Source organism: Oreochromis niloticus, linkage group LG5, assembly GCF_001858045.2.
Source record: "Oreochromis niloticus isolate F11D_XX linkage group LG5, O_niloticus_UMD_NMBU, whole genome shotgun sequence".
NCBI classification, from domain to species: domain Eukaryota; kingdom Metazoa; phylum Chordata; class Actinopteri; order Cichliformes; family Cichlidae; genus Oreochromis; species Oreochromis niloticus.
In genome coordinates this window covers 33,371,906-33,398,754 of record NC_031970.2, presented here as the reverse complement: position 1 = coordinate 33,398,754, position 26,849 = coordinate 33,371,906, and the positions used below count along the sequence as shown (strand labels likewise).

The 26,849-nt window shown below is 39.3% G+C and overlaps 1 protein-coding gene across 3 annotated transcripts in view; it reads right to left on the bottom strand.

Annotated features, from left to right (window-relative positions):
* cntn4 (contactin 4) overlaps positions 1 to 26,849 on the bottom strand; it is a 194,323-nt gene that overhangs the window by 130,835 nt on the left and 36,639 nt on the right. For all 3 annotated transcript variants that reach the window (XM_025907489.1, XM_005450133.4, XM_005450135.4), the window contains one exon: positions 6,216 to 6,348. In XM_025907489.1, coding sequence (XP_025763274.1) covers positions 6,216 to 6,348 — 133 coding nt within the window. The remainder of the gene's footprint in view (positions 1 to 6,215; positions 6,349 to 26,849) is intronic.

Below are 26,849 nucleotides of genomic sequence, written 5' to 3'. Positions count from 1 at the left end.
CACACACACACACACACATAGCCACAGCAGAATAGTTGTTGGCTGGGGCATTGCTGCACTCACAAAGAGCGTCTGCAGACTTTTATTCTTTTAATAGACCAAATGTGTAGCACAATGGCCTTTCATGGCACTCCTCCAGTTCACTCATAAGTAAGTGCACATTCTCAAGAGGCTTGTTACTACACACAATAGAGAAGAGCCTGAGGAGGGGCGGCTGCGGTCTCACAGGACTACAGCAGAGATTCATTTGCAGCTGAAGCGGAACAAACAAAAATCAACATAAATATGTCCCGGCTAAGTCCCACCTTCGAGTGGAACAGGAGCTGAACGGATGGGCAGGGTGAGGCGACGCGGCGAAAACCTCAATATCGCCCTCTGATAGCGGCTTCCTGTGAGGCTGAAAAGGCATCCCATCAAATATGAAAGCAGCCTTTTCACAGTCGTAATTGCTCGGAGAGGCTCGGCATTGTATTCGCAGTCAAACGGCTTAATCGGTGACAGCTTGAAAAACCAACGCACCAAAAGATTTTCTCTGCCAGCCGTCGATTCGCCGCTTTATCCGGGCCTTTCGAAAACATTAGCCTGGATAGTTAATTGAGCCTGGAAAATGTTTTGATGTATCTGAGTGAGTAATCATGTCTCTTGTTGAAAAGGAAGAATTTACCCAGTCAGAGGAAGACATTGTGTATTCCTAAATGCGCCATGTTGTCTGGTCGTTAAACATAGTAGTAGTTAAGGATAATTGCCCGCCCAAAGCAGCCATTGTTCTTTTGTGACAAATTATACGGCCTGTGACAGCTCTTGTCACTTTAAGCCAATTAGATAACAACTTTAAAGCGGTTAAGTGGCAGATATTCAAATATTTCTGTATAACACCAGATAAAGCCGGCGCAGGGGCCGTGATAGAAGGTAGCATGGCGGGAGAGACGAAGCTCGTCATGGTGCCACTGAGTATCCTCCACGGGAAGCAGAGCAACAGATTACATCAAACACATGTAAACTCAATTAATAATTCTATTTACAGTGATTTATGATGGCAAGCAGGCCACAACAGCAGTTCCATTTGTTAGGCACATGCTTTATCCAATCATGTAACAACAGGCCGTGTACACAGTGGCATAATACCACACCATCTGGCTTATGAGGCTGTTAATGTTAGGCGGTCTGTTCTTTTTCTTAAGCCTGGTGCTTAAAAGTGCTTAAAAATTATTACTTTGTGTTACGGCCATGCAAACATCACACCACCATGGGACACTATAAAGTTTTAAAATACACACTCTTGGATTAGAAATGAAAAGAATATCTCCTCGTCATGTGAGGTGTGGCGTAAACTATAAATAATTTACAGGTGTTTAAAAAAGTAAAAAATGTAGTAAAAAATGACAGGAAAACATGCCTGCGTGTGATTCAGAGCTCCAGAGCTTTAAATACCTCCTGACTAGATTATGTGCTTTTACAAAAGGTGTTGTGAGGCTGTTCTTTATCGGACGGTGCTCTCTGTTTTGTTCTGTGAACTGTAACACGGCCCACACAGTCTCCAGATTTGATTCCCCGGTGGCTGTTTATGCAAAGGTCAAACTACAAGAAGACTAGGAGAGTGTGTAGCTGAACACCACTTTGGTATTCACACTGGGAACCTCACTTATCTGGTGGCCTGCAATTAAGTGGGCGCCCAGCAGTGATCTACTTGCAGGCATTGAGGCCAAAGTTTGAATATTAGAGGTGGAAACTACAGCACCTGGATGTTCTGTGTGGGTTCTTAGTCATCTGGGTCACGGTAGTCTTGAGAGCTTGAAAAACAGCCGGTTCCCAACCTGAGCCTCCCTGAGCCTGGTTCTGCTGGAGGTTTCTTCCTGTTAAAAGGGAGTTTTTCCTTCCCACTGTCGACAAAGTGCTTGCTCATAGGGGGTCATATGATTGTTGGGTTTTTCTCTGTATGTATTATTGTAGGCTCTACCTTACAATATAAAGCCCCTTGAGGCGACTGTTGTTGTGATTCGGTGCTGTATAAATAAAATTGAATTGAATTGTTCTAGAACTGAAGAAGCTTCCTGGAGGAGTGCAAAAAATCTTCAAAGATCTAAGGAAGTCCAGTTTTTCTCTTTTTAAGCTCTAAAGAATAGCACCTGAATACTCAAGTGTCTTTTCCCCTCAGTCCATAACAAGTATTCTGAGTATTTAGGCCATACCAATATAACATTTAGGAAAAAAAAGCCATTCCCATTCTACCAAAACTTAAGATGTGAGTTAGATAGCTTAGCAGTGTTTTGAAGCTAGGCAGCAACCCAGAGTCTCTGCAGGCAGTGAGAAGGAGGATGGCAGCTGTGTCATATAAATGGCTCCAATGAGAGGTGTAGTGTCATGTATACCAAGGCATATGGCGTCTACTCACGTCTGGGTAGGGGGGATTTATTGTAAGACTATAAAATAGTCATCATGCCAGCGACATGATGTCTATAAAATAAATAAAATAGCCTGCACTGTATCGACGCACAGTCAGTCTAGTCAGTCATATTAAGGCCAATCAATGTGTTCGATAAAAGGAAGACAAAGAGCTGATTGATTTTCTAGTTTTATTTTATTTAACCTGTGATGTATAATGCTACTCTGACATTTCCTCCCTCACTTTAGTCTTAAAACCTTCATGTGGCCTGATAAAAGTGCCAAAAATCTGGAGTAACGTCGTCTTAATGACACTTGTAGCTCATTCATAGGTCACACAGACGCGAGCAAGAAAAGCCAACACGTCAGTGGACTTTGAAACTTTGTCAGTGGTTGTCTGACTTGATTACAGGGGTGACTGCTGTGAGCTAAAGGGAGATGAGTATCCAGAAAGACATGAGACATGCCTTTAAACTAGCATGCGACTGTGGTGAAAAGGGATGGGGGAAGTGTTCAGATTAGCAACATAGTATATAAATATAGAAAGAAAACTCCATCAGATGTGAAAATTGTCAGTTATAATATTTAACGAAACAACAAGTATTGTAATAATTAGGGCATAACTACTCGTGATTTGATGTTAGGGCATCATTACTGCTGTGGCTGTGAGATGGCCAAGAAGTTAACCTTGACTAGGATGGATTTCCATTACAAACGCTTTTGCATAGGCATCGACTATTTCTACTCTTGTTAGCAAAAACTGAACCAGTCAGTGTTTTCTTTTGGAGCAAGATTCAGAAAGTTCTTCAAAGGAAAAACAAAAACACAAAAAATGCCACAACTGATTTATTTGTGGCTGATCTAGTCAAGTCAGTTTTTTGTGCCGTTCTGCACAATTTCATGCACGCTTAATGTTTTTAAAATGCTTCAGGCTTGGCCAGTGTGGGTTCCTCCACTTAAAACCGATGCTCCTGGTTGTAACCAGCCGTAATCGCCAGTGATGATTCTTGACATCTAAGTCAGATCAGTTTGGCACAGACGTTAATGCCTGCTCTCTGCACAAGATCAGGTCCATTTTTAAACCACGGGAGAGCTGGACCTAAGTGGAGTGATTGAAAAGGGGTCCAGCTGTGCTCAAGGTTACAACCTTGAAGGGAGATTAGCTAAATCAAGTATGGTGGTTTTTATTTATTTTTATGGTCAGAGTCACCTTGCATATGGAATATGGTACATGCAAAAGCACCAGTCTGTCAGCACTAGTAGGGGCAGTTAGTGCAATAGACTCAGCTGATGATGGGTGTATTTCATTCGAGTCAGACAGAGCAGGTTAGCTGTGTTTTCGGTGTGCACCAAGATAAGGAGCTGCTGTATTTATTTGCCGTGTTAAGTTTCTGGATCACTAATAAAGATGTAGGTCTTTTTGTTGTTTATGTTGTATAACAGCTTTCAAATTTCCACTCAGTCAGCTGGAGTTGCAGTTATTTTTTCATGCTTTAAATATCACTTTTGGAACCCAGAGTGCAGACTGACGTGTCAATTTTCTCATCTAACTCTTACAAGGAAGAAAGTCTATTTTATAGAAGTGTCTAATTATTAATGTCATGTTGCTGTATTATTATTATCGGCATGTTTAACCACACGCTTGAATGCCTGAAATTCGATTTATTAGCTACGATCTTCCTCTCCTCTTCGTCTGGAGTTGGCGCAGACAACACTGTGCACATGTCTCTGCTCCATGTAAACACTGCGCCACAAGCTGTCACAGTTTACAGCTGTGTGACACGCAATTAATGAACTTTGAGTATGATTTAGTTCCTGTCTGTGTGTGTGTTGCAACACGTCTCTAAGAGGCAGCGGCAGCTCTGACAGGACCACACAGCGACCTTGACAGGAAACAGCTGATTAGGTCATTCTCTAAGCTGGCTAAGTCCCAAGTATTAAATGTACCACTGCTTCCAAATTGCTCTACAGTAATTTCAGTCAGCAAATACAATAGAGTTCAACTTTTACTTACAACGCAACAACCTTTCAATAGACTAATGGTGGAGGTGAGGAGGAAATATAGAGAGACATGAAAACAGGGGTATCTTTGAACTCTGCAGCAGAGAGAAGACGTCTGAGAGGAGAGCAAGCGGAGATTAGCATGCATTCACAGACTACAGATTGGCAACACATGTTTCCGGCAGGGGGTAGAAGGAAAAAGCCACTGTAAAACAGAATTTATGTAATACATGCCTATGATCCTGATCAGCTCAGACTTGATTTTTCATGGATGAACAAGTAGAAATAACAGAACCAAGACTCTGTTGTTGATGCATCAGGAGAGTAATCCTAAGAGTGGTTACATTCACAGTGGTCAGCAGCTGGAGTTCCACATCTGTACACCTGTACAAGGTATGCACACCGCTTTTATCTATCAGGAATACGCTCAACATGTAAGGCACATTCTAAACATGTTCTGAATCCATGATGGCCAAATCTAATTCACTGTTAGTGGAACAACTTCGGGCTTTGCTGATTAGAAACTTGCTGCTTTCTGGTTCACAGACGACATGTATGTGTGAGGATTAAACTGTCAGAGATGTCACTATGAGCCTGAAACACACGAGAAAGCAGCAAAACTCCAAATCCATAATTTTGTTATTGCATTGCAAGCATACCATACTATAAAGAATTACACTGATTAAATAGTTTTTCACTCATGTTACGTCAAATTGATATAAAAAAGTAAAAATATACATTTTACCAGAACAAATCATTAAGTTTTTCTAAAAAGCACAAAACTTAAGATTCTTTATTTATGAATAACACATTCCATTTATATTGTAATAGATATATGAGAAATCCACAGCCAGTGTGTTAATGACAATATTAATATATATTTGTATTGCGCTCTATAATATCAGAATAACTCCTAGGGCTAATGCTCTGTTTGTTGGGGGCAACTTCAAATTCTGCCTTCTGAATATTTTCAGCAGCAGTGTGTGTGTGAGATGACGGTACTACAATGCTTATGTTCATCACACCAAGAAACGTGCAACACAATATCACATCTCCATGAATATGAGCCGCTCATTGACTTGTGCTAGTGGCCTTAGTAGAGCACTCAACTGAAACCGCATACACAAAAGAAATAAACCGATGAGAATTTTCCATCGCCTCCAGTAATAAATAATTATATGTCTTATAGAGCTTATATGTTGTATTGCTTATAAGTCTCATGCAATGATTTACTCATCAGTCGAGTGTTTGGAATTTTTCACGTGTAATATTTGATTTGTACTTTAAAAAGGCATCACTATCACCGCCAAATTGACTACATTTTATGAGATTATACCTTTTTCTCTTTTTATTTATGGGTTCCTACCTTGAACATCACGTCTTTGTACCCCAGAAACAAACAGCTTTGATTCGAAGCAGTAAGAACAAGGATATATTGCACTTTCTGTAAAAATATATTATTATCAGGAAAAAGATCAAATGTCCACAGACTAAATAACGGTTCTACGAAGAGGGGGAACAGACATGGCGATAACAGGTGTTAACAAAAAGCAATCTGCCTTTTAGCGCGAAGAATCAGGTGACTGTTCTGTACAGAAATGCAAGTGTGCTGCAGGATTTATGGACATTCAAGTTTTGCCACAGTCCTCTCTCAGTGGCATTTTCAGCTGCCAAAATGCGACGGGGGACTGCTGAAGACAAAATGGAGACATTTGCCAGCGACATGATGTCAAAAATTTGAAAGATGTTGAGACTGTCACCTGTATAAAAGCATGCAGCAACAACAGGGAGAGGAGGAAGAGAGAGATAAAGGACTGCAGTCACGCACTCACCGGTACATGGGAGGTGGGCTTCCCTTGGCCTCGCAGCTGAACACCACCTCTCGGTTTTTCTCCACATTCTCCACAGGATACACGATGCTGCCAGGCTGCTTGGTAAAGACGGGGCTCTGTAGGACACTGCTCTCTGTGGGACAGCAAGGAAAGACAAAACTTATCCACCAGCCTGTTTGCCAAGCAGCCAATTAGTCAGCGGCTGAAACAGGTTATTGCTGCTTTAAGTCTTTGAGAGGGCAAAACCACAAAGCAGGCAAAGCATATCAATTTGAACTGCCTGTCACGACACCAAGGCACAGGGAAGAATGATTTGAAGTGAGACGTGTCTTCAGCATCTATTTAGGTGGTAATAGGGTATAGGGATAGATTTATGTTGGACTATTATCGAGAAAAATGTTTGCATTTGCTTCAGACAACTCATTTTTATTTGTTAATTTATTTATTTGCCCAGTGATGTTAGGATCATTTACCCCTGCAGAGGTGCAATCAGTCAGTTTCTCTTTGTTGTAAATGGCACAAAAGAAGTCTTAGTTACTTCGTTAAAGCAGCCGTTAAGGCCGCTTGAGGAAAGCAATTCTTATTTCTTTGTTGCAAATCGCAACCAAAGTCAGTCGGAATCAGTCAGTTCCATCTGATATCAGTTAGCTCAGGTTTTTATGGAGAGGTGCTATTTTATATGGAACGTTTTGCCAAATTGCAAAGAATAATGGGTCTGTAAAAAAGTAAAAAAACCCAAAACAAAACAAAAAAACCCTCAAAAAGCAAAGAAAATCATTTTTAAATTATAAGCCTGTCTCTCTTTAGACGTCTGGGCTCATAGCCACTAAAAACATTTAACCTGAACACCACTGTTGCTGGTAGAGTAGCTGAAGGAATTTCTTTTCTTTTATTTGTATATTGCAACCAAACAAAAGACAGACTGCAAAACAGCTTGTGACATCAAACATTTACAATGAAGGTACACAAGGCTAAAATTGCGAGATAAATTATGGAGGTGTATTTCACATCTAATGTGCTGTTGTTGTGCTGGGAGTGCATATATATACATGTGTGTGTGTGTTTAAAGGCATGCATGATTAATAGGTTAAGACAAATAAGAAACAGATAAATAGTGCTGCACATAAATGAGAAGGGAACATAACCTCACACTGGTAAAGAGCTGGAAGCGAGGTGAGTCTTTTGAGGTTGCAGTTTTCAAAGCGACCCCCTGACCAGCATCCCGCTAAAGCCCTCAGTCCAGCCCAGAAGCTTCATTATAATACACATACTGTTTTTGATGTTATGTTGCATGGTGAGCTGTGCTTGGTACTTTTATATTTTTTATGGCAGGTATCCTGTATCTGCTCTTGTGTTTAATCCTTCCAACTCATAAAAGACATTTCAGTTCAGTTCAGTTTTACTTATATAGCACCAAATCACAGTAACTGTCACCTCAACTTTTATATTGTGAGGTTAAGACCCTCCAATAATACGGAGAAAACCCCCAAAATTAAACATGAGCACAAGCAAGCAATTTGGTGAACGTGGGAATGAAAAACACTAACTGAGATCACGACCTTCTGCTAATTCTCAATGTTCTGTCACACAGATTGGTTCTTCCTTCGCCTAAGCTCCACCTCTTTACCTGGTTTTATCATGTAGTTTGGTAGTTCAGACATAAAATTGGTTTGACAGACAAACAGCTCTTATGTTTACAGAAACAAACAGCTACAAATATCAGAGACTACAACAGAGTTTTAAAAAAGAAAGAAAGAAAAACAGATGAACACAGTGGGTGCACTTTTGTAGTTCCCATGTTGACTCATGATGTTACCCAACTGTCTCTCAGTGTTGTTGAAAAATGGGCTATATTTAAGTCTTCTTATTACTACTTTTGATGCATGATTCACACTTCACTGCAGATATCTACATAACCTAGCATTTTCTTAATATTTGTAAAGTGGAAGGAAATACAAACCATTAAGTGTGAAACATGTTAGCTGCCACCTTGAACCTTGCTTTCTTTTTCTTTTACTTTCAGAAACCACAAGAGAAACTAAGCACAGGTCAACATAAAGTGGAAATTACTTATACTCTGCTTATGTTTAATAATACTTTAAATATCCACGAAGGTTCTTAGTTAAAGTTTAATGTTTGAGCTATCATTATCCAGGCAATCTAACTAAAGTCTTGATATCTGCAAAGAAATATGAATCATTCTAAGAGCAAACATGTTCCATTTTGGGGCTGATTTAAAGCTCTCAGCCAGTCTGTCTATTGTGTAGTGTATGTGTGCTGTGATTCAGACACTCTTGAGTTTCACAGTCTATAACAGCTAAAGTTTTTCTATTGTTCTTTTATTTGTTTTGTTGATAGAGAAGATGACTTGATTACATCTCCACAGCAACTCTTAGCGGGGAAAGAATGTAAAAGTGGTGGTGACAGATGCTATACGTATGATTTAATGGGACCAACAACAGTTTATGTCACAGTATTTGTGTTTCAGGTTCTGAATTACTATTCTTTGATTATTGTTATTCATGGTTTTGGTTATCTTTATTTCTTAAGTTCTCAGTGATCTTAGTTCTCCCTCCCTCAGTGTTTATCTTAGTCTGTGTTTAGTCTCTGTTCCCGTGTCTACTCGGTGCCGTTCCTGTGTCACTGTGTTAAGCTTGCATGTCTTGAGTCTGGGTTTCGGTCTGTGTGTCTTCCTGTTTTATTTTGATAGTTCCTTTTCCTCTGTATTCAGTTTTGCTTCCTCCCAGTCTCGTTAGTTTAGATTAGTCCAGGCTGTGTTTCGCTGCTGTTTCCCATTCCCTCGTTACTCCCTTGTGTATTTAAGCCCTGTGTTTTCCTCTGTCTGTTGTTGCGTCATTAACCATCATATACCCTGTCAGTATGTGTCCTCTGTGCTCCTGACAAATTCCTAGTTCTCTTTTAGTTTTCTAGTTTGAGTTTCATGTTTCCAGTTTCTAGTTTTGTTTTCTTGTATTCAGTGTTGGAGTTTTTCCCAGCAAATATCTGATATTACTTCTACTGCTCTGCAAAAGTACTTTCTTGTAATTTTTAAAGTGGTCTTGAGCAACACGTCTCCAGGCTAAAAGTTTTCAGAGGAGTGCTGTTTTGTTTGGTTCTTAAGCCAACACTGACCTGCAAATTATTCAATCATAATAAAGGAATGAACCAGAGGTGTGTCTACATTTTTTACGCCAGTTTTTTTTTTTTACACTAATTTTAATTGGTATCCTTAGGCACTTTCTTGCTATTTCTTTAGCTGAATTTGTTCCCATCTATTCAGCTGAATGCAAACAATGCCAGTGATAAATTTGAAATTTGACAGGCAAGAAAGCTTTTTACAAGAAAACTTGACTTTACAATTTTGTTGAAGAATAAAGGTGGTCATACCAAATCCTGACTTTATTCAAATAAAATATAAAAAAAACAACAACAAATATAAATATAAAGAAATGGTCAGTGACACTGTAAGTAGAAAAAATGTAGGTCAATATTTCAAACTTGCACTGCAGGAATCTACTGTACATCTTGACTTTCTTCATTAAATACAAAGTAAATGTGTCTCTGGTTCGATCCCTGGCTGGTGTGTGAATGAGGCATGTTGTATAAAGTGAATTCTCATGTAGAGTACAACAGTGAACCCGCCCATATTTTAGGCCTCCTGTGTGCTTAAAGGAGCATACTTACTGATGGCAACCAAAGATTTAGTTTCCCTGACATAAAGAAAAATGTTGACTTAACATGACCTTAAATCTGAATATAAGTAGTGATTATGTTACGTGCCATAACTCTTGCAGACAGATACTTCTGTAGCCCATTACATGACACATTTAGAAAAGATGTTCCGACTTACAACCTGTGACATAGAATTACTGTGTAAGAGGAGACTCAATATATGTCTAAGCAGTTACAGTGAAATCACATGAAATCGAGCATTATTTAATGACATGGGGTAGAGATTAGGTCTCAGCACAGTGAGGACAGCAGACGCTTCTCATCTTCTGCTGTAAATTGTGGATAATGAGCTCTACAGTATTCACACACACTGCAGCATACAGCTGAATCATCATCTAAAAGTATGGGACTTGGAGCTGGATGATGACATTAATATATTATCAGGAAGTCAAGTACATCTTTTTTTCCCTTCCCACTTCCTTATTGAGTTTCCATGCCTGTCCGAGTGAAGCAGAATACTGAATCATTGGAGCCTTCCCCGACCAGGAAGTTACCGCACTAATGAACTTGAGCTGTGGGAGATGAGGGAGGGTGAACTAAGGTAGCACTGGACCACTGCTAACATTTCATTTAAACTGGACATATACACGTATTAGGCACAATTACACAGCTATTTACAATACTAGCTTATCTTCAAATGTATGTCGATATTTCATTTTTAAAAGTTGCAATATTGTGATACTCCTGGCTGTAATGAAACAAGCTTTTTTGAGTACAGCCCAGAAAAGAAAGGCCAAGAGTTTTCTCTCCTGCAGAGGAGAAGTTCATTAGAATTACAGCCTCAGAAACAACAACAACACCTCGGATTAGAGCTCACATCACCACTTTTCAACTGTTCAAAGGAGAATGTGTGAATCAGGTATTCACAGTTGAACTGGTGCAGCAAAACGACTGCTCATGGAGCAGTCGTTTTGCTGCTAGAAGGAAGATAACTGGGCCAAGAAGAAGAAAGAATCAAAATTAGATTAGTCCAAAGGCTTAGGTGTGATGGTTTGATATGTGACAAGAATGAAAGCTTTTATGTTCCATTTTTAAGAGATGCAGAAAAGGAGTACGGATATTGGAAGTGTTATACGTTGCAATCATGTGGGGGAATATTTACAAAAGTCACTTTTGCCATTTTCTTCACAATACAAGGCAACAGGTAATAAAATAAAAATAAATAAAAATAATTTCCCCTAGGGATCAATAAAGTATTCTGATTCTGATAACCAGCATGACAAATACATCATTCTGCAGCAGCAACAGGACAATGAGCCAAAACACTGCTGAAGTCAAGTTTACCAGGAATCTGAGGCATGAGGCTCACTGATAGAATAAAGAGTAAGAAAAGGTATTATTAAAGCAAAATTACAAACACTAGACCAGTGTCTCCCAAAGTGTTGGCCAGGACCCCCTAGTGGGGTGTGAAGGTACTGCAGGTGGGCTGCAATAATAACTGTTTGCTCACAAGTATGTACAACTACCGATTTACAGTATTTATATAAACAGTGAATTAATACTGGTAATAGGAGTTGGTTAGTTTGGGATATTACGTTGCTCTTGTATTGAAGTTTGTGTCCCAGTGGCAGGTTGGTCACACATTGGCCTTAACACTTTGCATATGACTGGGTAGAATTAGCAATTTAGAGCCAATAGCCTGTGCTGTTTATGTTATTTGAATCCAACTTTTAAGGAAATGCATCACTTTCTTTTGCATTTTGGGCAAAAGAAAGACTGGGTGAGCACCTTGGGAAGTGGACTGCAGCACTATTGACTTTGGGAATGGCTGCACTAGACATTAGTGGGGGGTGGGATACAGATACAGCATTCATAATTTTATAAATCATTAGAATTTTTTAAATACTGCTGAAGAGTTTTTCAAGTGGCTTGTTATGTTATTGGCTACTAGTAGGATTGGCAAGTGTATGCGGGGTAGTGTGTCCTTTCTAGTCTTAGTTCTAATCATATGACTCATATGCATTAATATGAAATTTTTAATCCAGAACTATCTCTCTTCAACAGGCGGCACATGGCAGAATAATAATAACAATTTACATAATAATTTGTGGAATATAAAGTATGTTCCAGCACCAGTAACTGCACATTTATAAACCTTCACAGCTGAACATCAGGTTAGCTAGGTAGATGGTAACAGCTAGGACGGGCTCCATCGCCACATTCAACAACCGTAAAGACTGATGGAGGATGAAGAAAAGAGAGCAGAGAATGTACACCAAAATAACTCGTGATCAAACGACTAGCGTTGGACTTTCACTGCAGGTGTGTCTCAGGCAGCTCTTCCACGCACAGCAGTAGAGATCCAGATGAAGTGGAGACAATGTGTTATTCAAGGCTAGCAGATGTTTTTCCCATCCACAGAACACTGCGTGCCACCTAGTTAAAAGGAATGAGTCCAAATATTGTTTGAAAGCTGCATTTTACAGCTGTTAATGCTATGCTGACTTTGTTTTAAAACTTATCAGAACGATAGATCCCAACGATCATTTTCAGCCTTTGACCTTTCTAAAAGCGCTGCTGTCAGATTGCCCATAGACCGGTCATCCATAACGATTTAGTTTGTACTATGACTGAACACTAGCTTAGCCAAGCCTTTGGACCACATAATGCCACTGGTGTTACAACTTGATGAGAGAGGATTTGTTACAGGAGGTGCCTCCCTGGATCCAAACAGGCCAGACTGTTTTTCCTCATTGTTCACTTATTGAAGGCAGAATCAGTGTGTGGAAGTTTGCGTACAGTGGTTGACTTGTTTATCATAGCTCCTCTTTTACAGCTCCATTTTCTGCCTTGCTTTTTGGTTTAAGGCTGTAATGCCAATCACCTCTGCACATAAAAAATATCACAAACAAGGGTTTGAAAATTAGTTTGACTGTAGAAGAAAACGTCATATTGTTTGCTTTATCATCTCCACAAATACTGATGGAAACCCTCCAAAAAACCTAAAATCGAGTAGAAAAAATACTTTTGTATGTGTAACTGTCACTATGCAGATCACACTTATTTAATTTGTGGCAAACTTTTAAGCAACAGGAATCTTCAGCATTGTGCTGTAGAAATAATGACAGAGCTGTATGGGACTGCATGCACAGGCGATGCATAATTCAAAGAACTGCTCGATAGGCAATCTAATTCATGACAATGTTTCTCTGCATACCTCACCTTTTCACAGCATCAAAGTCTACTTCCAATTCCCTAGAAGCATTCAAACATAATGCTAATTTTAGTGTGGGCCGGACTATTCTTTCTTTATGCAAAACTGAATGCAACATTTAAAGGTGTCACCCCCTGTCAGAGTCTGGAAAGTGAGGTATTACAGAAAAAGCTTCCAGTAAAATCTCCAAGAAATGTAGCCTGCAGTTGTTGATACTGCTACCGACACTGCCGGAGCCGTTGTCACAGGGCTTGGACATATATAGGCCTTGAATTCCTATTTAAAAACTCTAATCATGACTTACGACTGCTCTGTGAAGAGAGAGCAGAGAGCTGCTCAGAAATGCCTCTCAGCTGTTAACCAGCATCTCACCAAAAGAGGATTTAAAGCAACAATACAGCGACATGCATGCTCATGTTTTGCTTCTAATTATTTCTAATTTAGTTGTTTCCTGATCATTCTTTCGTAATTACTCAGGTCATTCAAGGACATAATGCCCATCTGGCAAATTTTTTTTAACATTTTGGTTACAAACAGCCTAGTTTGTCCACTGTCACCTCATAAATTCTTGAACAAAATGAAATAGCAATGTGTTTATTTGAAAGCAGGCAGCTGCATACCATTTGCAGAAAAAGATAATACAGACAATACCACAAAAGCCTAAATGGTTGCATTCGAAAGCCAATTTTTGACTGCAATTTTAGTGAGTTAAGGGCTTTCCAATTGGAACGCACTTAACAGAGCTTGTGTCGTTTCCACTATCAGCAACAGTTACAATAATAATTTCAAGTTTTTGCAAAGATAGAAAAATGAAAGTGCCACACTCAGAATGTCACTCTGTATTATCTAAACTAGCTCACTAAAACATAAAAATGAATAAATAAATAAACACTTAAAAAAATGCAGCTGTGAAAACGATTTAGTGTCCTCGAGTGACTGCGGAGGATCTGTAAATCCACGAATTACAAAACCCCCCCAACACAGCACTTTTGTCATCACTTTCTTCTTCCCTGAGAAGATTTATATCTTTATTACTCATAAATTAGTGGAACTATCGCGTATAAGACTGCTGCAAAAATATCACCGAAACCATCTGCACAGACATTTCCACCTGTTTTATTCTGTTTATTTGGCAGATCAAATATATGATGTGTAAACATTAGCAAATATGGAATCTTTTCTTTTTGCACTTTTTGTTATGAGAGGCATTTATCTTAATCCAGCCATCACTCCGCCAGTATGCTCAGTTTTGTTCCTGCTGCTGCATAACTGTTGGGATGGTGATGCTGTGATGCACACAAGTATATTTGTACATAAAACTGTTGCCCAAGTTACCTGTGCATTTCATAAAAACATCTGGATAATACAAAATTGAAATAGTAAGGACAATATATTACCTTTTTGGCCTTACTGACCTTTATGACCATGCTATGTCAAATTTTCTCAGACATCAAAATCATCTAAACCATCAATTAAAACTGAAATCAGCTAAACTGGATACAGGAAATTGGTGGATACTGGAAGTAGGGCCTCAGTCACACAGCCCTAGAGCCTGGTTAGTGGCCTCCTGGAAACTGGCACAAGCAAAAAATATGTATTCCCCGACCGGTAAGCGAGGGGTTGTTGTTGCTGCGGTTACTAGCTGTTGCTAGGTAAACTTGGATACAAAGAGGGTGCTATACCTGAAACCTCTTTGCAATTAGTTTCTTGTAATTTGCACCATTGTATCCATGGAATATGTAATTTTCCTGCAAACGCAAACGAACCACTGCTACTCCTTTCAGAAACGAAGAATGCTACACTGTAACACCCAGAAGTTAGTAGAATTCTATTTTTTTAGTCTAAGACTGTCTTTTGTCTAACTTGATGAACTTAAAAGTGAAACACTTTCAGTTTCAAATATTCTAATTATGTTCATGTATAATGTATTTTCTAATGTAACAGTTAAAAGTGCTTATAAAGAAAACTGTTACGACTTATGTTTCACTGAAATCTCCCATTCTCTCCCAGTCACATGATTGTTGGGTTTTTCTCTGTATCTATTATTGTACGATCTACTGTATAATATAAAGCACCTTGAGGCGACTGTTGTTGTGATTTGGCGCTATATGAATAAAATTGAATTGAATTGAATTTGTTGTTAAGAAGTCAAACTGCCTACAATAGAAGTAAATTTTACTTGTGCTTGTGTTTTGCTGTTTGCATTGCTAATACAAAGAGTAGTACTGTGTGTACAGTAGAGGCTAACTCCAACATTATTCACTCTGCATGAACAGAGGGTGTTGGAAAATGAAGTGCCTTGAATTGTCAGTGTATTAATCAAACTGTCTTATCTGGTGTAGATGATGCTGTTTAGCATGCTTTCCTGTGTATCGAAGCGTCGCAGAAAACAAAAGAAGTAGGTCAAGCTGAAAGTCCTAAAACTCTGTGTTTCTCTAACACTCTGGTAACTTTACTATGTATCCCAGTAGCCCTGTTACACCTGCGACAGGCTGTTCTTCTTCTCGGTGTTACAACATGATTCATGCAACTTCCAGCCCAAAGCACCAGGTTACTGCCACAGGGACTACCTCCAGCACTATGGAAATTGGCTGCTGCCTGCATTACGCTGACATTCAAAGATTTTCGCATCTAAATGGAGTGAAAAATATGTACAGATGTAGAAAAAGTCTTTGATCTTTGCTGTTTCCACGTTTTTCTCTGTCAGTTTGCAGATTATTTCTGCTGTTTGCACGGATTACAGTTAACTTCTGTATGTATTTATGTAGTTGTATTTTCACTGCTGTCATTCATGCTTAGTAGATCGCAGGATTTTTTGAAAATCCACTACTGTCTACACTCTATCCTTCTGCTGACATGTTTGTCTCCATAACAATTTCAAATCAAATATGTCCTCATTAAAACTCTGAAAGGCTCCAAAATGCCGTTCAGTGCCACAGTGCAGGATAATCGCAGATGAATTTGGGAAGAAAAAAGCTCTTTTTTTCTGGCTGTGTTGTTACCCATGAAGTGACATAAGGTCATCCCTGCATTTTTATGATCACAAATAAATTCTTTATATAAACAAACAAACAGTCACAGCATCTTTACAATGTTTAATTAAGAACTGAAATCTCTCTGGTGTTTCAGCTGATTGGTTCTGACCTCAGAAAGAATCCAATCTGATTGCTTCTTTATCTGCAAAAAGAAAGGCAATGACAATCCAAAACAACTCAAATTACATCGCACTAGATGTGCATGCTTCAACATTTATCAGCTATGAACATGTTACAAATAAAACATGTAAGATTTGAAGAATAAAAAACAAATAAGTAAACTATAAATAAATAAACTTCGGTGGGAAATACATGATCAGACCAGTAATGTGAAACAGCACATGCCATCAGTATGAAGGGTTAGGGTTATTTTTGTTTTAACTGCCTAACAAATAACCAATAACCTTGACCCTATTTTGAAAATGGCAAGCTGACAGGCAATGATAATGAGATATGTTCTTCTGAAGTTAACCGTTAATTCCGGTATTTCTGTACAACTATTTCTACTTCATTTTAGATATACAGTAATGTGCAAAAGCCTGATTTCATTATATTTTGCTTCCAAGGAACCAGAGTTGTCATTTAAAGTGGCCTTCTCCACTTTCTTTGGTTTTCTGAGGGTCTTCAGAGTTTTTCTTTGACTGTTTTTTCACTCATTTTTAGTACAGAAACTCACACGTGTCCATTTTCAAGGAATATTTTTGGGTGTTTTTTTGTTAAGCCATTTAGCACTAACCTAAGAATCATTCAAACCTAAAAAGGCACCAAACTCAAAGGCTGAAGCAGTGTTGGGTCTACACATATCAGACAAATGAGCAAAGAACAAATGAACAAAGAACTCATTTTAATCTTCAGGTACTTTGGTTACTGTACAAGCAGTCTGTTGCAAAAACACATTGTTTGTTCTTATTACTTTAGTTGAATCTATAAAAATGCCAAAGATAACACAATTTCACAGGCATAAAATAGTAGTAGGCCTACAAATCTACAGCAGATGAATAGTATCTGAAAGTCATGTCTTAAAGAAATTGGAAAAACTGGAGCAAAGACCTGACACAAGAACCTGATACAACTACTATTTGCCAAAGCTTGATTAGAAGTGGTCTCAGGTGGAAGGATGGCTGTCAGTGGCCACAGGTCATAAGTAACGAGGAATCTAAGTTTTTAGTTTTTGCTTCAAATCATCATCAATGTGTAAGGAGGAGGTCAGGAGAGAGGTTCAACAGTGAGAGTCTACAGCCATCTGTAGAACACGGTGGAAGCTCTGTCATTGTGAAGTGTCGGGGGTCTTGTTAGAACTGATGAAAGATTGACATATTGACAGATTCTGATCCATCCTGTGATGGAGTCTGATTGGCATCATCATTTTGTTGTATATTTTTACTCCATACCTGAATAGAAAAAACACACAATGGAGAACTATCAGGTGGAGTGACCATCCCAGAGCCTGGACCTCGACTTTATCGAAGCGGTGTGAGATCATCTTTGCAGAAAGACAGCCAAAGACGAGCTTTGAATGTCCTTCAAGAAACTTGGAGAACTACTGCTGAAGACTAGTTAAAGCAATCAAAATTGTGCAGACTCTATGTTTGCACTTTTCAGTAAACAAATGCTTTTCCCAGCAAAATATATAGAAATGAGGTGTGGCTAAAAACTTTTTGTAGTATTTTTTTTTTTTTTGTGGCTTTTTAAAAATACCAATTATTTCAATATAGCAAGTGACTGATATGCACATAACTTTTGCTTCACTTTATGCGCCTTTAAATACCAAACTTTTAATGTTATGTGCTTACTTGCATATTGGGTGAATTTCTTCTGGTTTTATTGGCTAAAACTGAACATGATAATATGCTCACTTATTAGAAAAGAGCACACTTATTCACTAAAAACAGAAAACATAAGACCGACAGCAAATAAAAAGTATTATTCAGCATTGTTAATTAAACACTAAGAGCACTGATTATATTTTCCTATCCTCACATTAACACGTAGATCTTTTTTACAGCACTATTTTTAACATAGAACATGTTCTACATGCAAAGCAATCAATACAGAAATAAATCTGAATGTCAAAACACAGAAAAGAAGTTTAACCTTTATTGGAAGATGTTTTTCTCTGGGTATATCCATCAAAAGAGTTTGTGTGAAAAATACTGCCCTGCACAGTAATCGCCACTCTGTATCAGCAAGCAATTGAGTGGGGGCTTTATGAACAGCCTTGTTTGTACTGGTCCTTTCAAACTAATCCAGTGAGGGCTCGCAGGTTTTAATGTCATCCAACAAAGCCACAATCAAACGGCTATTCACGTGGTATCAATGGCAATCTTCTAAGAGCTGGAAGGGAGATATTTCTGAGCAGACTCTGTTGTCTCTCCCCTAAGCTGTCCATAAAGGAGAAGATTAATGGCCTGACGACAGTTCTGATTCGTCTGTCCTGAACCGTCTTTATGTTCTGATTCTGACCTTGTTCGGAAAGCTTTTGCCACCATTTTAGCCACAACAGACCCCTTACAGGAATGAGCTCGTCGTGTGTGAAATGTGAAATAGTCAGCATTTATGTTCTTCACTATTGTTCTGTTTGCAGCAACAGAAACATCCGCTCCCAAAACATCTGGTCAGCGGCTTTGAGCAGCTGTAGTTTTGGCAAAAGAGAGAACACAATGAATTTCTTTGTATACTTTGATTGGCCTGATTCATCTTCAGAAATATGTATTTAGCATTACAGAAAAAAGATGAATGCTGTACGTTATTTGTGCTGAATATAGATGACTATAATCAGAAGACACTCCTGACTCATGGATTCCTACATAATCCGTGTAAGTACTGTTTCTGCTCTGAAGCACAGTACACTATGAAATGACTGCTTCTAAAAAGACTTTTTGTTTGTGCTGCCCACAATAACTGTGCGTCTGCCAACACTATTAGGCATGCTGTAAATTTATTGTGCATGGTTAGTGAACAGCATGGCACCCTAATGTGGCCGTTTTAAAGCTTACTGCACCGTCTGCAGAGCAAACACATGAGAATCAAGATGAGGAGGTAAGTGAAACTAAATTAATCATATTTTTTATTCTATGACTCTCCCATTATGATGGAGCTGAACAGTGGACTCTTTTTGTTTGTTTGTTTTTCTGACTTAGACAGACATACAGCAGGTAGACTCAGTTCCCCAGTGAAGTGACAAATGGTTACATTTGGTTACACCAGATAGGTGTAATAGTCTGCTATTACACCTATCTGGGCAGCAAAGCCTAGCAAGAAACACAAAAGAAATACTCCGCATCCAATTCCCAGAGCAAGTTTCCTACGGAGTGGGAGTCCTGTAATATGGGCAGTAAACAAAATAGTTGGACTTCAGGTAGTGTCTCTATTCATCAGTTGTGGGAAACATGTTCCAGAGTAACACATACTGTAATTACATCACATTTTTTAAATAATGCAGAAATGTAACACATTACTGTACTAGATTCAGTGGCTCTTCTTTGTGCGCACTGGTGCTACAATTAGCTTGTGTGCAAAGAAGAGGTCGTGGAGCGGTCTACAACTTTTGAGAAGTGGAGATGTGAACATTATTTTTCATTTTACTTTATTGTTAAAGTGGAAGCTGAATCCAGAAAACATGGAACTGGGTCTTTGCAAACATCTGCACAGATAGCATGCTAACACAAAGCTAGCGAAGAACCCAGAGTGATGTTAAAGCTGAGTGTATGCTAACCCTGAACTTTAACAGGTGAAAAAGCAATGACGCGCAGTCAGGCTTGAAGTATTGTGGCAGTAGAATTGCAGTGACAGTCTTGATTGTCCTAATTAGGATGCAGGTTTTTGTTAACGTGTGGGACAGGAAGGTTTATATTACTTGGTAATTAACACGTTCAGGACATATTATAGAGAATGTTACAGAATGCAACGGGCAGTGTATTAGCCATCTTTGCTATTACTATTGATTGAAGCAGTAGAAATGTTTAATGAATCTAGCATTTTTTCTTCCAAGCTAGCAGTCACTCAAGAATGCACCATAATCCCTTTGTACAAGTCAGACTTTCAGAGTTCCCAGCGGGAATTTGAATCAGGAAACCTCTCAACCCCTTCTAGTTGCAGTTCCCATTTGGAAAGTTGGAGCAGCCTCAGCAACACTGAGTTAACAACCCATAATGGTGGCATTAAATGTGAACAGTAGTAAAATCATAAACCTTTAATCTGTACTGCTGCTATTGTGTATTTGTGACTCACTGCAACATGCAGTGCCCTGATCAGACTCTATCCACGAATGTGTTTATTAAGTGCAAAAAAACCCATGCATTGCTAGTGATAGATGAATAGCTCTACCTAGCTTGAGAACCAAAACAAATCCTATATTTCCTGGCTTTTTTGTTGTCACTCCTAAGTTCCAATGTTCAACTTTTGAGGTATCTGAACTGCAGTATTGAATGCAGCAAGACATTTGTATTTCTGTGTAAAATGTAGACAAATGTATCAACTTACATTTGTCTATTGTTTTTTTGTAGGCTTGTATATGTGAATTGCACTTGTTACGTTCGTAACACACTTCAAAGATTCTATATTAAACTTTCAGAAGTAATACGGTTTGATCAAGAGGATGTTTTTCTAATTGCTAAGTTATTAGCTTAAAGCTTGGGGATCTTTGTCATCACGGTTAATATACTAACAAAGACTGTAAGGAGGAAATTGGAAATACACAGCGGTCCCTGCAGCCAGGGTAAAAGTCAGGGCTTCGTAGACCCATTCAATAGCCACGATGTTCTCCCTCTTCTGCTCCTTTGCAAAATTTTGTTAACATTTGCAAGCCAGCACTTTAAAGCCAAATTTCAAGTTTCTGCCAGGCATCGGTGGTGTTCATACAATAAGTGACAGTGTCCTTTGGTGTTTTGACGGTACCCCGTAACTCTTGCTTTACGGTCAACGCGGGGAACTTCTTAATGAGTCTCCCTTCCTTTTGAGTCTCTTCTTAGACTGCCTGGAACAGACGAATGTGTTCAGTCTGATAGCAGCTTGTGGTGCTATCTGATAATCAGATTATCAGGCAAACTTTGAATTGCTTTGCATAATGCGCAGTAATAGTCACACACATGCACTCATTTCACAGATATGGCATCCAGAGGGATCCTGAGATTTAATAACTGCAGACATTATTGTAATGAAATAAATTTTTAATTAAAGTTCATATTTTTAGTAAGTTGCAGGTACTTCTTATGTGTCCTGTGGGATGTGGGCAGTAAAGCCTTCCAGCTCAGCCTCCCTGTCTTGCCTCTGCCAGGAACATCATATCAGTACTCATTTTGAGCCACTCCATCAGTAAAGCTGTCTTGTGTCTTTAAAACAAACCCTACAAGCAGCCGAAAGACTGAAAGAACAATGCAGGATGTACAGTTTTGGTTGTTTTGCAACCTCTGAGTAACAATTACATAAATCATTTATTTCTTTGGGTTGCCTGAGTGTGAGGTGGTGCTGCAAAATTAGCCTTGAAATGGCAACTCAGAGCACATGTACACGGGGCGAGTAGTTCTTGTGCCTACAGACAACGGCAAGGTGATCTTGACTGATTTCCCTCCAAAAGGCCATGAATAAAACATGTATTGATATGCATATCAAACGGCGGGAGTTGACAAAGCAAAACAAAACAAAACAAAGATGTTGGGGCAGTGGAGAGAGGAGAAGAAAGTGCTTCCTCTCGAATCTGCTTTGAATGCCGAACATCATCAATTAGCAAGGGCTTGGCTCAGAGGCCATCTGGGGACCCCCCCCTTTCCCGGCTGCCTTCTTCTCAACATAATTGCTCCTCCTGAGGACAAGCAGGTGAGCGCACCTAGAGACGCCTGCTCCAGGTTAGTTAGACAAGTGCTTCAGTTTTGTGGGTTACAGCTGAGCTCTCTCTAATACTGTCATCAAGCAGATCTCAGCCCTAATGAAAGCTTTAATAGGTTAGAGAACAGTGTTTAAAACGATGAGAACCTAAGTGAGTGAAATCATTTAAATGGTGGAGTTCCGAGGTCATGTTAGGAGGTTGGCTACAAATTTGCTTAAAACGTGACAAGTTTCGATGAGGTGCACTTCCCTTCTTTAGCGGTGCTGCAAATTAGCTGATCATACCCACCTCACAGAGTAATCTACTCCTAATCAGCACATAATGAAGTGGGGACAGCTGGGCTGGTTTGGAGGTGAGCATGGATGTAGACCCAGGAGCAAAGGGCCATGGAGTAGTCTGCCTAGCAGCATGGCTCAGCTGGCCTGACACCAGCAGGCTCACCGCAGGCTGCTCACCCAGTGGAATGACAGAGGTCAGTGCTCATCCTGTCACTGTAAAATGGCCTGAAGAGATCAGGGCAGCACTACCAGAAGAGACCTTGACTTAAAAGGCCATCTGACATGCACGTCAACCTAAGAAATGCCCTTCATGGGTAATGACCATGATTACAGAGACATACCAGAAATGCATCATCCAGGGTGGCACTTATTGTACCATTCAGGAGCACTGCTGCTTAGACAGATACTGCATGTCTTTGAATTAGTCAACAATATTATCGGAATGAAAAGTTAGCTGTAAAATCATATTTAATATATGGGAAAAGTGACAATTCAATTAGGTTTAATATTGGGGTATTAAAAAAAACCTCCTACTTTCCATGTAGTATTTTTTATTTATTTCACTACTTTTTAAAACTGAATTTGTGAAATCTAAACTTTCTTACGATACACTATGCCATCCATCACAGCAGACATCTTATCAGTTTCTGCTGCTGCCACAGTTACATTATGACCGTGTGGTAGAGAGGCTGTAAATGCCAAATAATTTGGAAATTCTTCACAGCATTAAAGGCGCTACAATAATCAGGAGGGGATAACAGCTGACACTGTCACTGTGATGGATCACCTGTCTGAAGTCCTTTTAAAAGTTTTACCATATTTATATCAAATAACAGAAACTATAGGCAGCATAAAAGGATGGGGAAATGTAAAAACCAAGTAGCATTTGTTGTGAAATGTTTGCCAAGACTCTGGAGAATATAGTGAATGTCACATTGTTTCTGGCTGCCAGCACTGAGCTAAGGGTGAGTCAGCTTCACTTAGTCAGCTAGCACTAAAACTCATGGGACACCACAGTGTTCTCACGTGAAGACGAAACCACATTTTCCTCACCTTAAGGACGAGTTCATTGGATTCATTTTGATCCTAACTGAGTACTTAGCAGCTGATAGGTTTTAGCCATTTTTGAGATTAGGCTGAAAGTTTTTATTAAGATAGGTGACCTTAAACCCTCCTTCAGTTGTATGCTGCAATAAGTCTAGGCTGCTGAGGGCTTCCCATGATGCCCTGAGCACTTCTTCTTCACTCACATTGTGTTTGTACACCTCTCTGCATTTAATCATTAGTTCTTATCAATCTTTGGCTTTCTTCCACCACTCCCAACCAATCACGGCAGATGCCTGCCCCTCCCTGAGTCTGGTTCTGTTGGAGGTTTCTTCCTGTTAAAAGGGAGTTTTTCCTTGCCACTGTCAGCAAGTGCTTGCTAATTGTTCGGTTTTCTCTCTAGTATTGTAGGGTCTTTACCTTACAACATAAAGAGCGCATGGAGGCGACTGTTGTTGTAATTTGGTGCTATATAAATAAAATTGAATTGATACATTTCTATATACTTTATTATTTGCTTAAATGTTTACATGTTTTAGACTAGAAGACACAATCATAAAATACATTTACTGTACTATGGGTCCACTTTATTTGGCACAGAATAAGAATATAGTTGAAATTTGGGTTGTTTTTTGACCCCCCTACACGATACGTGATAATTTGACATATGAAGCAAACCTGAACTTTACAAGCTTTGCCATAGTTACATTTATTGGCAACTATATGATATTTTTGCTATGATGCAATACCTTTTGCTCCTGCCAAGACTTTCTGTTGCAACACGACAAACAAATGCATATCCTCATTGTGGGCCAGAGCTGGTAGCAAGAACACTGTTACTAACTTTTTCATCAAAGGGGGATTATAGTGCTAGATCACTGGCTGAGGAAACAAGGCACAGTGCCACATGGCTAATTGGCTAAGGGAAGCTGATTCATTATTGGCCAACTGAGAAGAGGCGGCAGCACTCCAGTCAAGTCCCCTAAATACTGCATGTGTGTGTCAAATAGCTCAAATGCAATTAAAAATGTAATCCTATTCAGTTCCAAGGCACTGCACGCAATGTCAATCAGGGTTTCCTACGTTAATACATTTTAAATATTTTTTGTGCACAGTTTACTTCACGAGAAGATATCTCTGCCCCTTTGGCCCTTTTTAGACGGTCACCTAATAATAACTATAATATCCCTGCTAACATGTCATTGCTGCAGCATTCTCACTGCAGTCATTATTAATGGTGTCGACTGCACTCGTGCTCCTCCTGCTGTGGCAGGTCAGATTGTTTGTCGTTACATTTTTGAATTATTAAGGTTTGCTGATTCTGATTCCCATTAAAACGACCCACTCTGCTTTCTTTTTCATCAACATCAGGCAGAGCTTTCCATTAATTAAAGAAGCACTGATGAAATGTAAATTCTACACAGATGACATTACTGCTGAATGAAAATCTCATGGCCAATACAAACACAAATAATAACTCTGCAAACTGGTGGAGGAGGGACTCTTTGATATGCTAAAAAGCGCCATCTGTTACCATCAGTACCTTAATATACTGAGTAGATAGTGCCATCTGACTTCATTACTTTCAAAGTGTGTTTTTGAAGTACAGGTAATGATCCTCCTCTTGCTCATAACCCTTCGCCAACACAAACAGGAAGCGGGCGCCTGTTGCTGAACCTCTACTTTCACGTGTTTGATATCGCGTCAGATCGCTATCGCTTCTGCAGGTACACGGCAAAAGTGGAATCACAGTGCCGTGCGACAACTCAGCCCTGGAGTTTATCTTATTGGATGTGCAGATGCTTCATAATTTACTTCCACGATAAATGAAGCAGCGTTCCCACTGCGTGCTTGAGCAAAAATTGCCATAACACCTCCACTGGGATCTCTTTAATGAAATGTCATAATTAGGCCTAGAAATCATCTATCAGTCTGTCTGTAAATCACTAAATCAATTCTTCCCATTAGCATCAATAGCAATCTTCTGGAGCAACTGCATGGAGTCAGTTTGGGAAAATGCGCAAGTATACTCGTGACCTGAGATTTTTAACAGTTTCACTACAAGAGAAACAGCCCTGATTTAGTTCTTTAATTGTGGAGGTTCACTCGCGTTTCTCAGAGGAATCTGTGAACGGACTGCAAATGTTTATTATTATGACAGCTCTGATAAACAAGGCTGATTAAACGGACTTATAGGCAAAGATTCGTATACGTGACATCAACTTGCTGTGTTGTAGCAGTTTGTGGTTTCTGCTTGGAGCCCTGCAAACTAAATATAGCTCTGTAATTAATGTGTGTTTGCATGCAAAAGCACACCAACCAAAGCTGATACATTTGCATTCATGTATGAATATAGGCAGTCATAGATTATAGTAAGTGGAACAGTTGTACTTTTTATGCTGAACTGCACGTGTGTGCAAAAATAAAATAAAATCACAGTGCAGTCTATAAAGTGGTACAACTGCATCATATATATATATATATATATATATATATATATATATATATATATATACACAGTACATTTGTTCTGTGGAGTATATTTTCTGTTATATTATACCGATTCTTCATTATGCAATTCTTAAGTGGCTCTCGGGGACAAATACATTTTATCTGAAAAGAATTAAATCCATAAATCTAAACCTATGGGGCTCCCTAAATAATTTTCATGATAAAAGCATTAACGGTCTTCAGGTAACAGCATTGCTGTGAGTACACGAGCAGGATTCTTGTTTATTTTCAGCATAACAAGGGTAATAAAATACTGTGTCAGCCTTGTTTTTCAGCATCAGCATTCACAGCTCTTTGTCATGACTTCAGCAACTTGTCCTATTTTTCCCCGTTTGTGATGACAGTAGACTCACAGTGGTCAAGAACATACTGTGTCCTGCTCAGGGCGGGCTATGACTCACTCAGTGAATCTAGTCTTGAGGTGACACATGGCTAAATGGCTGCACAGTTCCCCCAGCTATGTGTCTGTCTCAGCATTAGCACTCTCCCAGTCTGTGACCGTGCTCGCTGAGCGTTTCTGATGAAGACTTGCATTGGTTGCACTTCTGACACAAAATGCTGTGAAATGCTGAAACACGGCTGACGAGCTGACAGGGACGAGAACAATGCGAAGAATCAGGTGAGCTGGCGCAGAACCGATGTTTGTGATGTCTTAAAACTGAGAACAAAGGCCTAATAAAGCCTAATTAGGCCTAAGCCTAATAAAAGATTTACTGATTCTGGTTAGAGAAAGAATCAGTGCATCTTTAGCTGATATTAGCTTATTTCGGGCTTCAGGTGATGACAAGAAACTCCAGTGCAGAAATCCAACACCAGGCTTTTGAACCAACTTCCACTAGTGTGACCTTGATCCTTTCTACCAATTTTTGTGAAATTTGCCCTGATAGTTTTTCAGGTAATCTTGCTGACAGATATAGAGACAGAGCCAGAATGCTACTAACAGCATTCCAGCTAAACGTCCAAAACAAAAAATTATTCCATCAATCAGATCTGTTAGGTTGGATCTCCTTTAAGACCTTCCTGTCGTGTTCAGGTGAAATCTGACCGATTTACAAC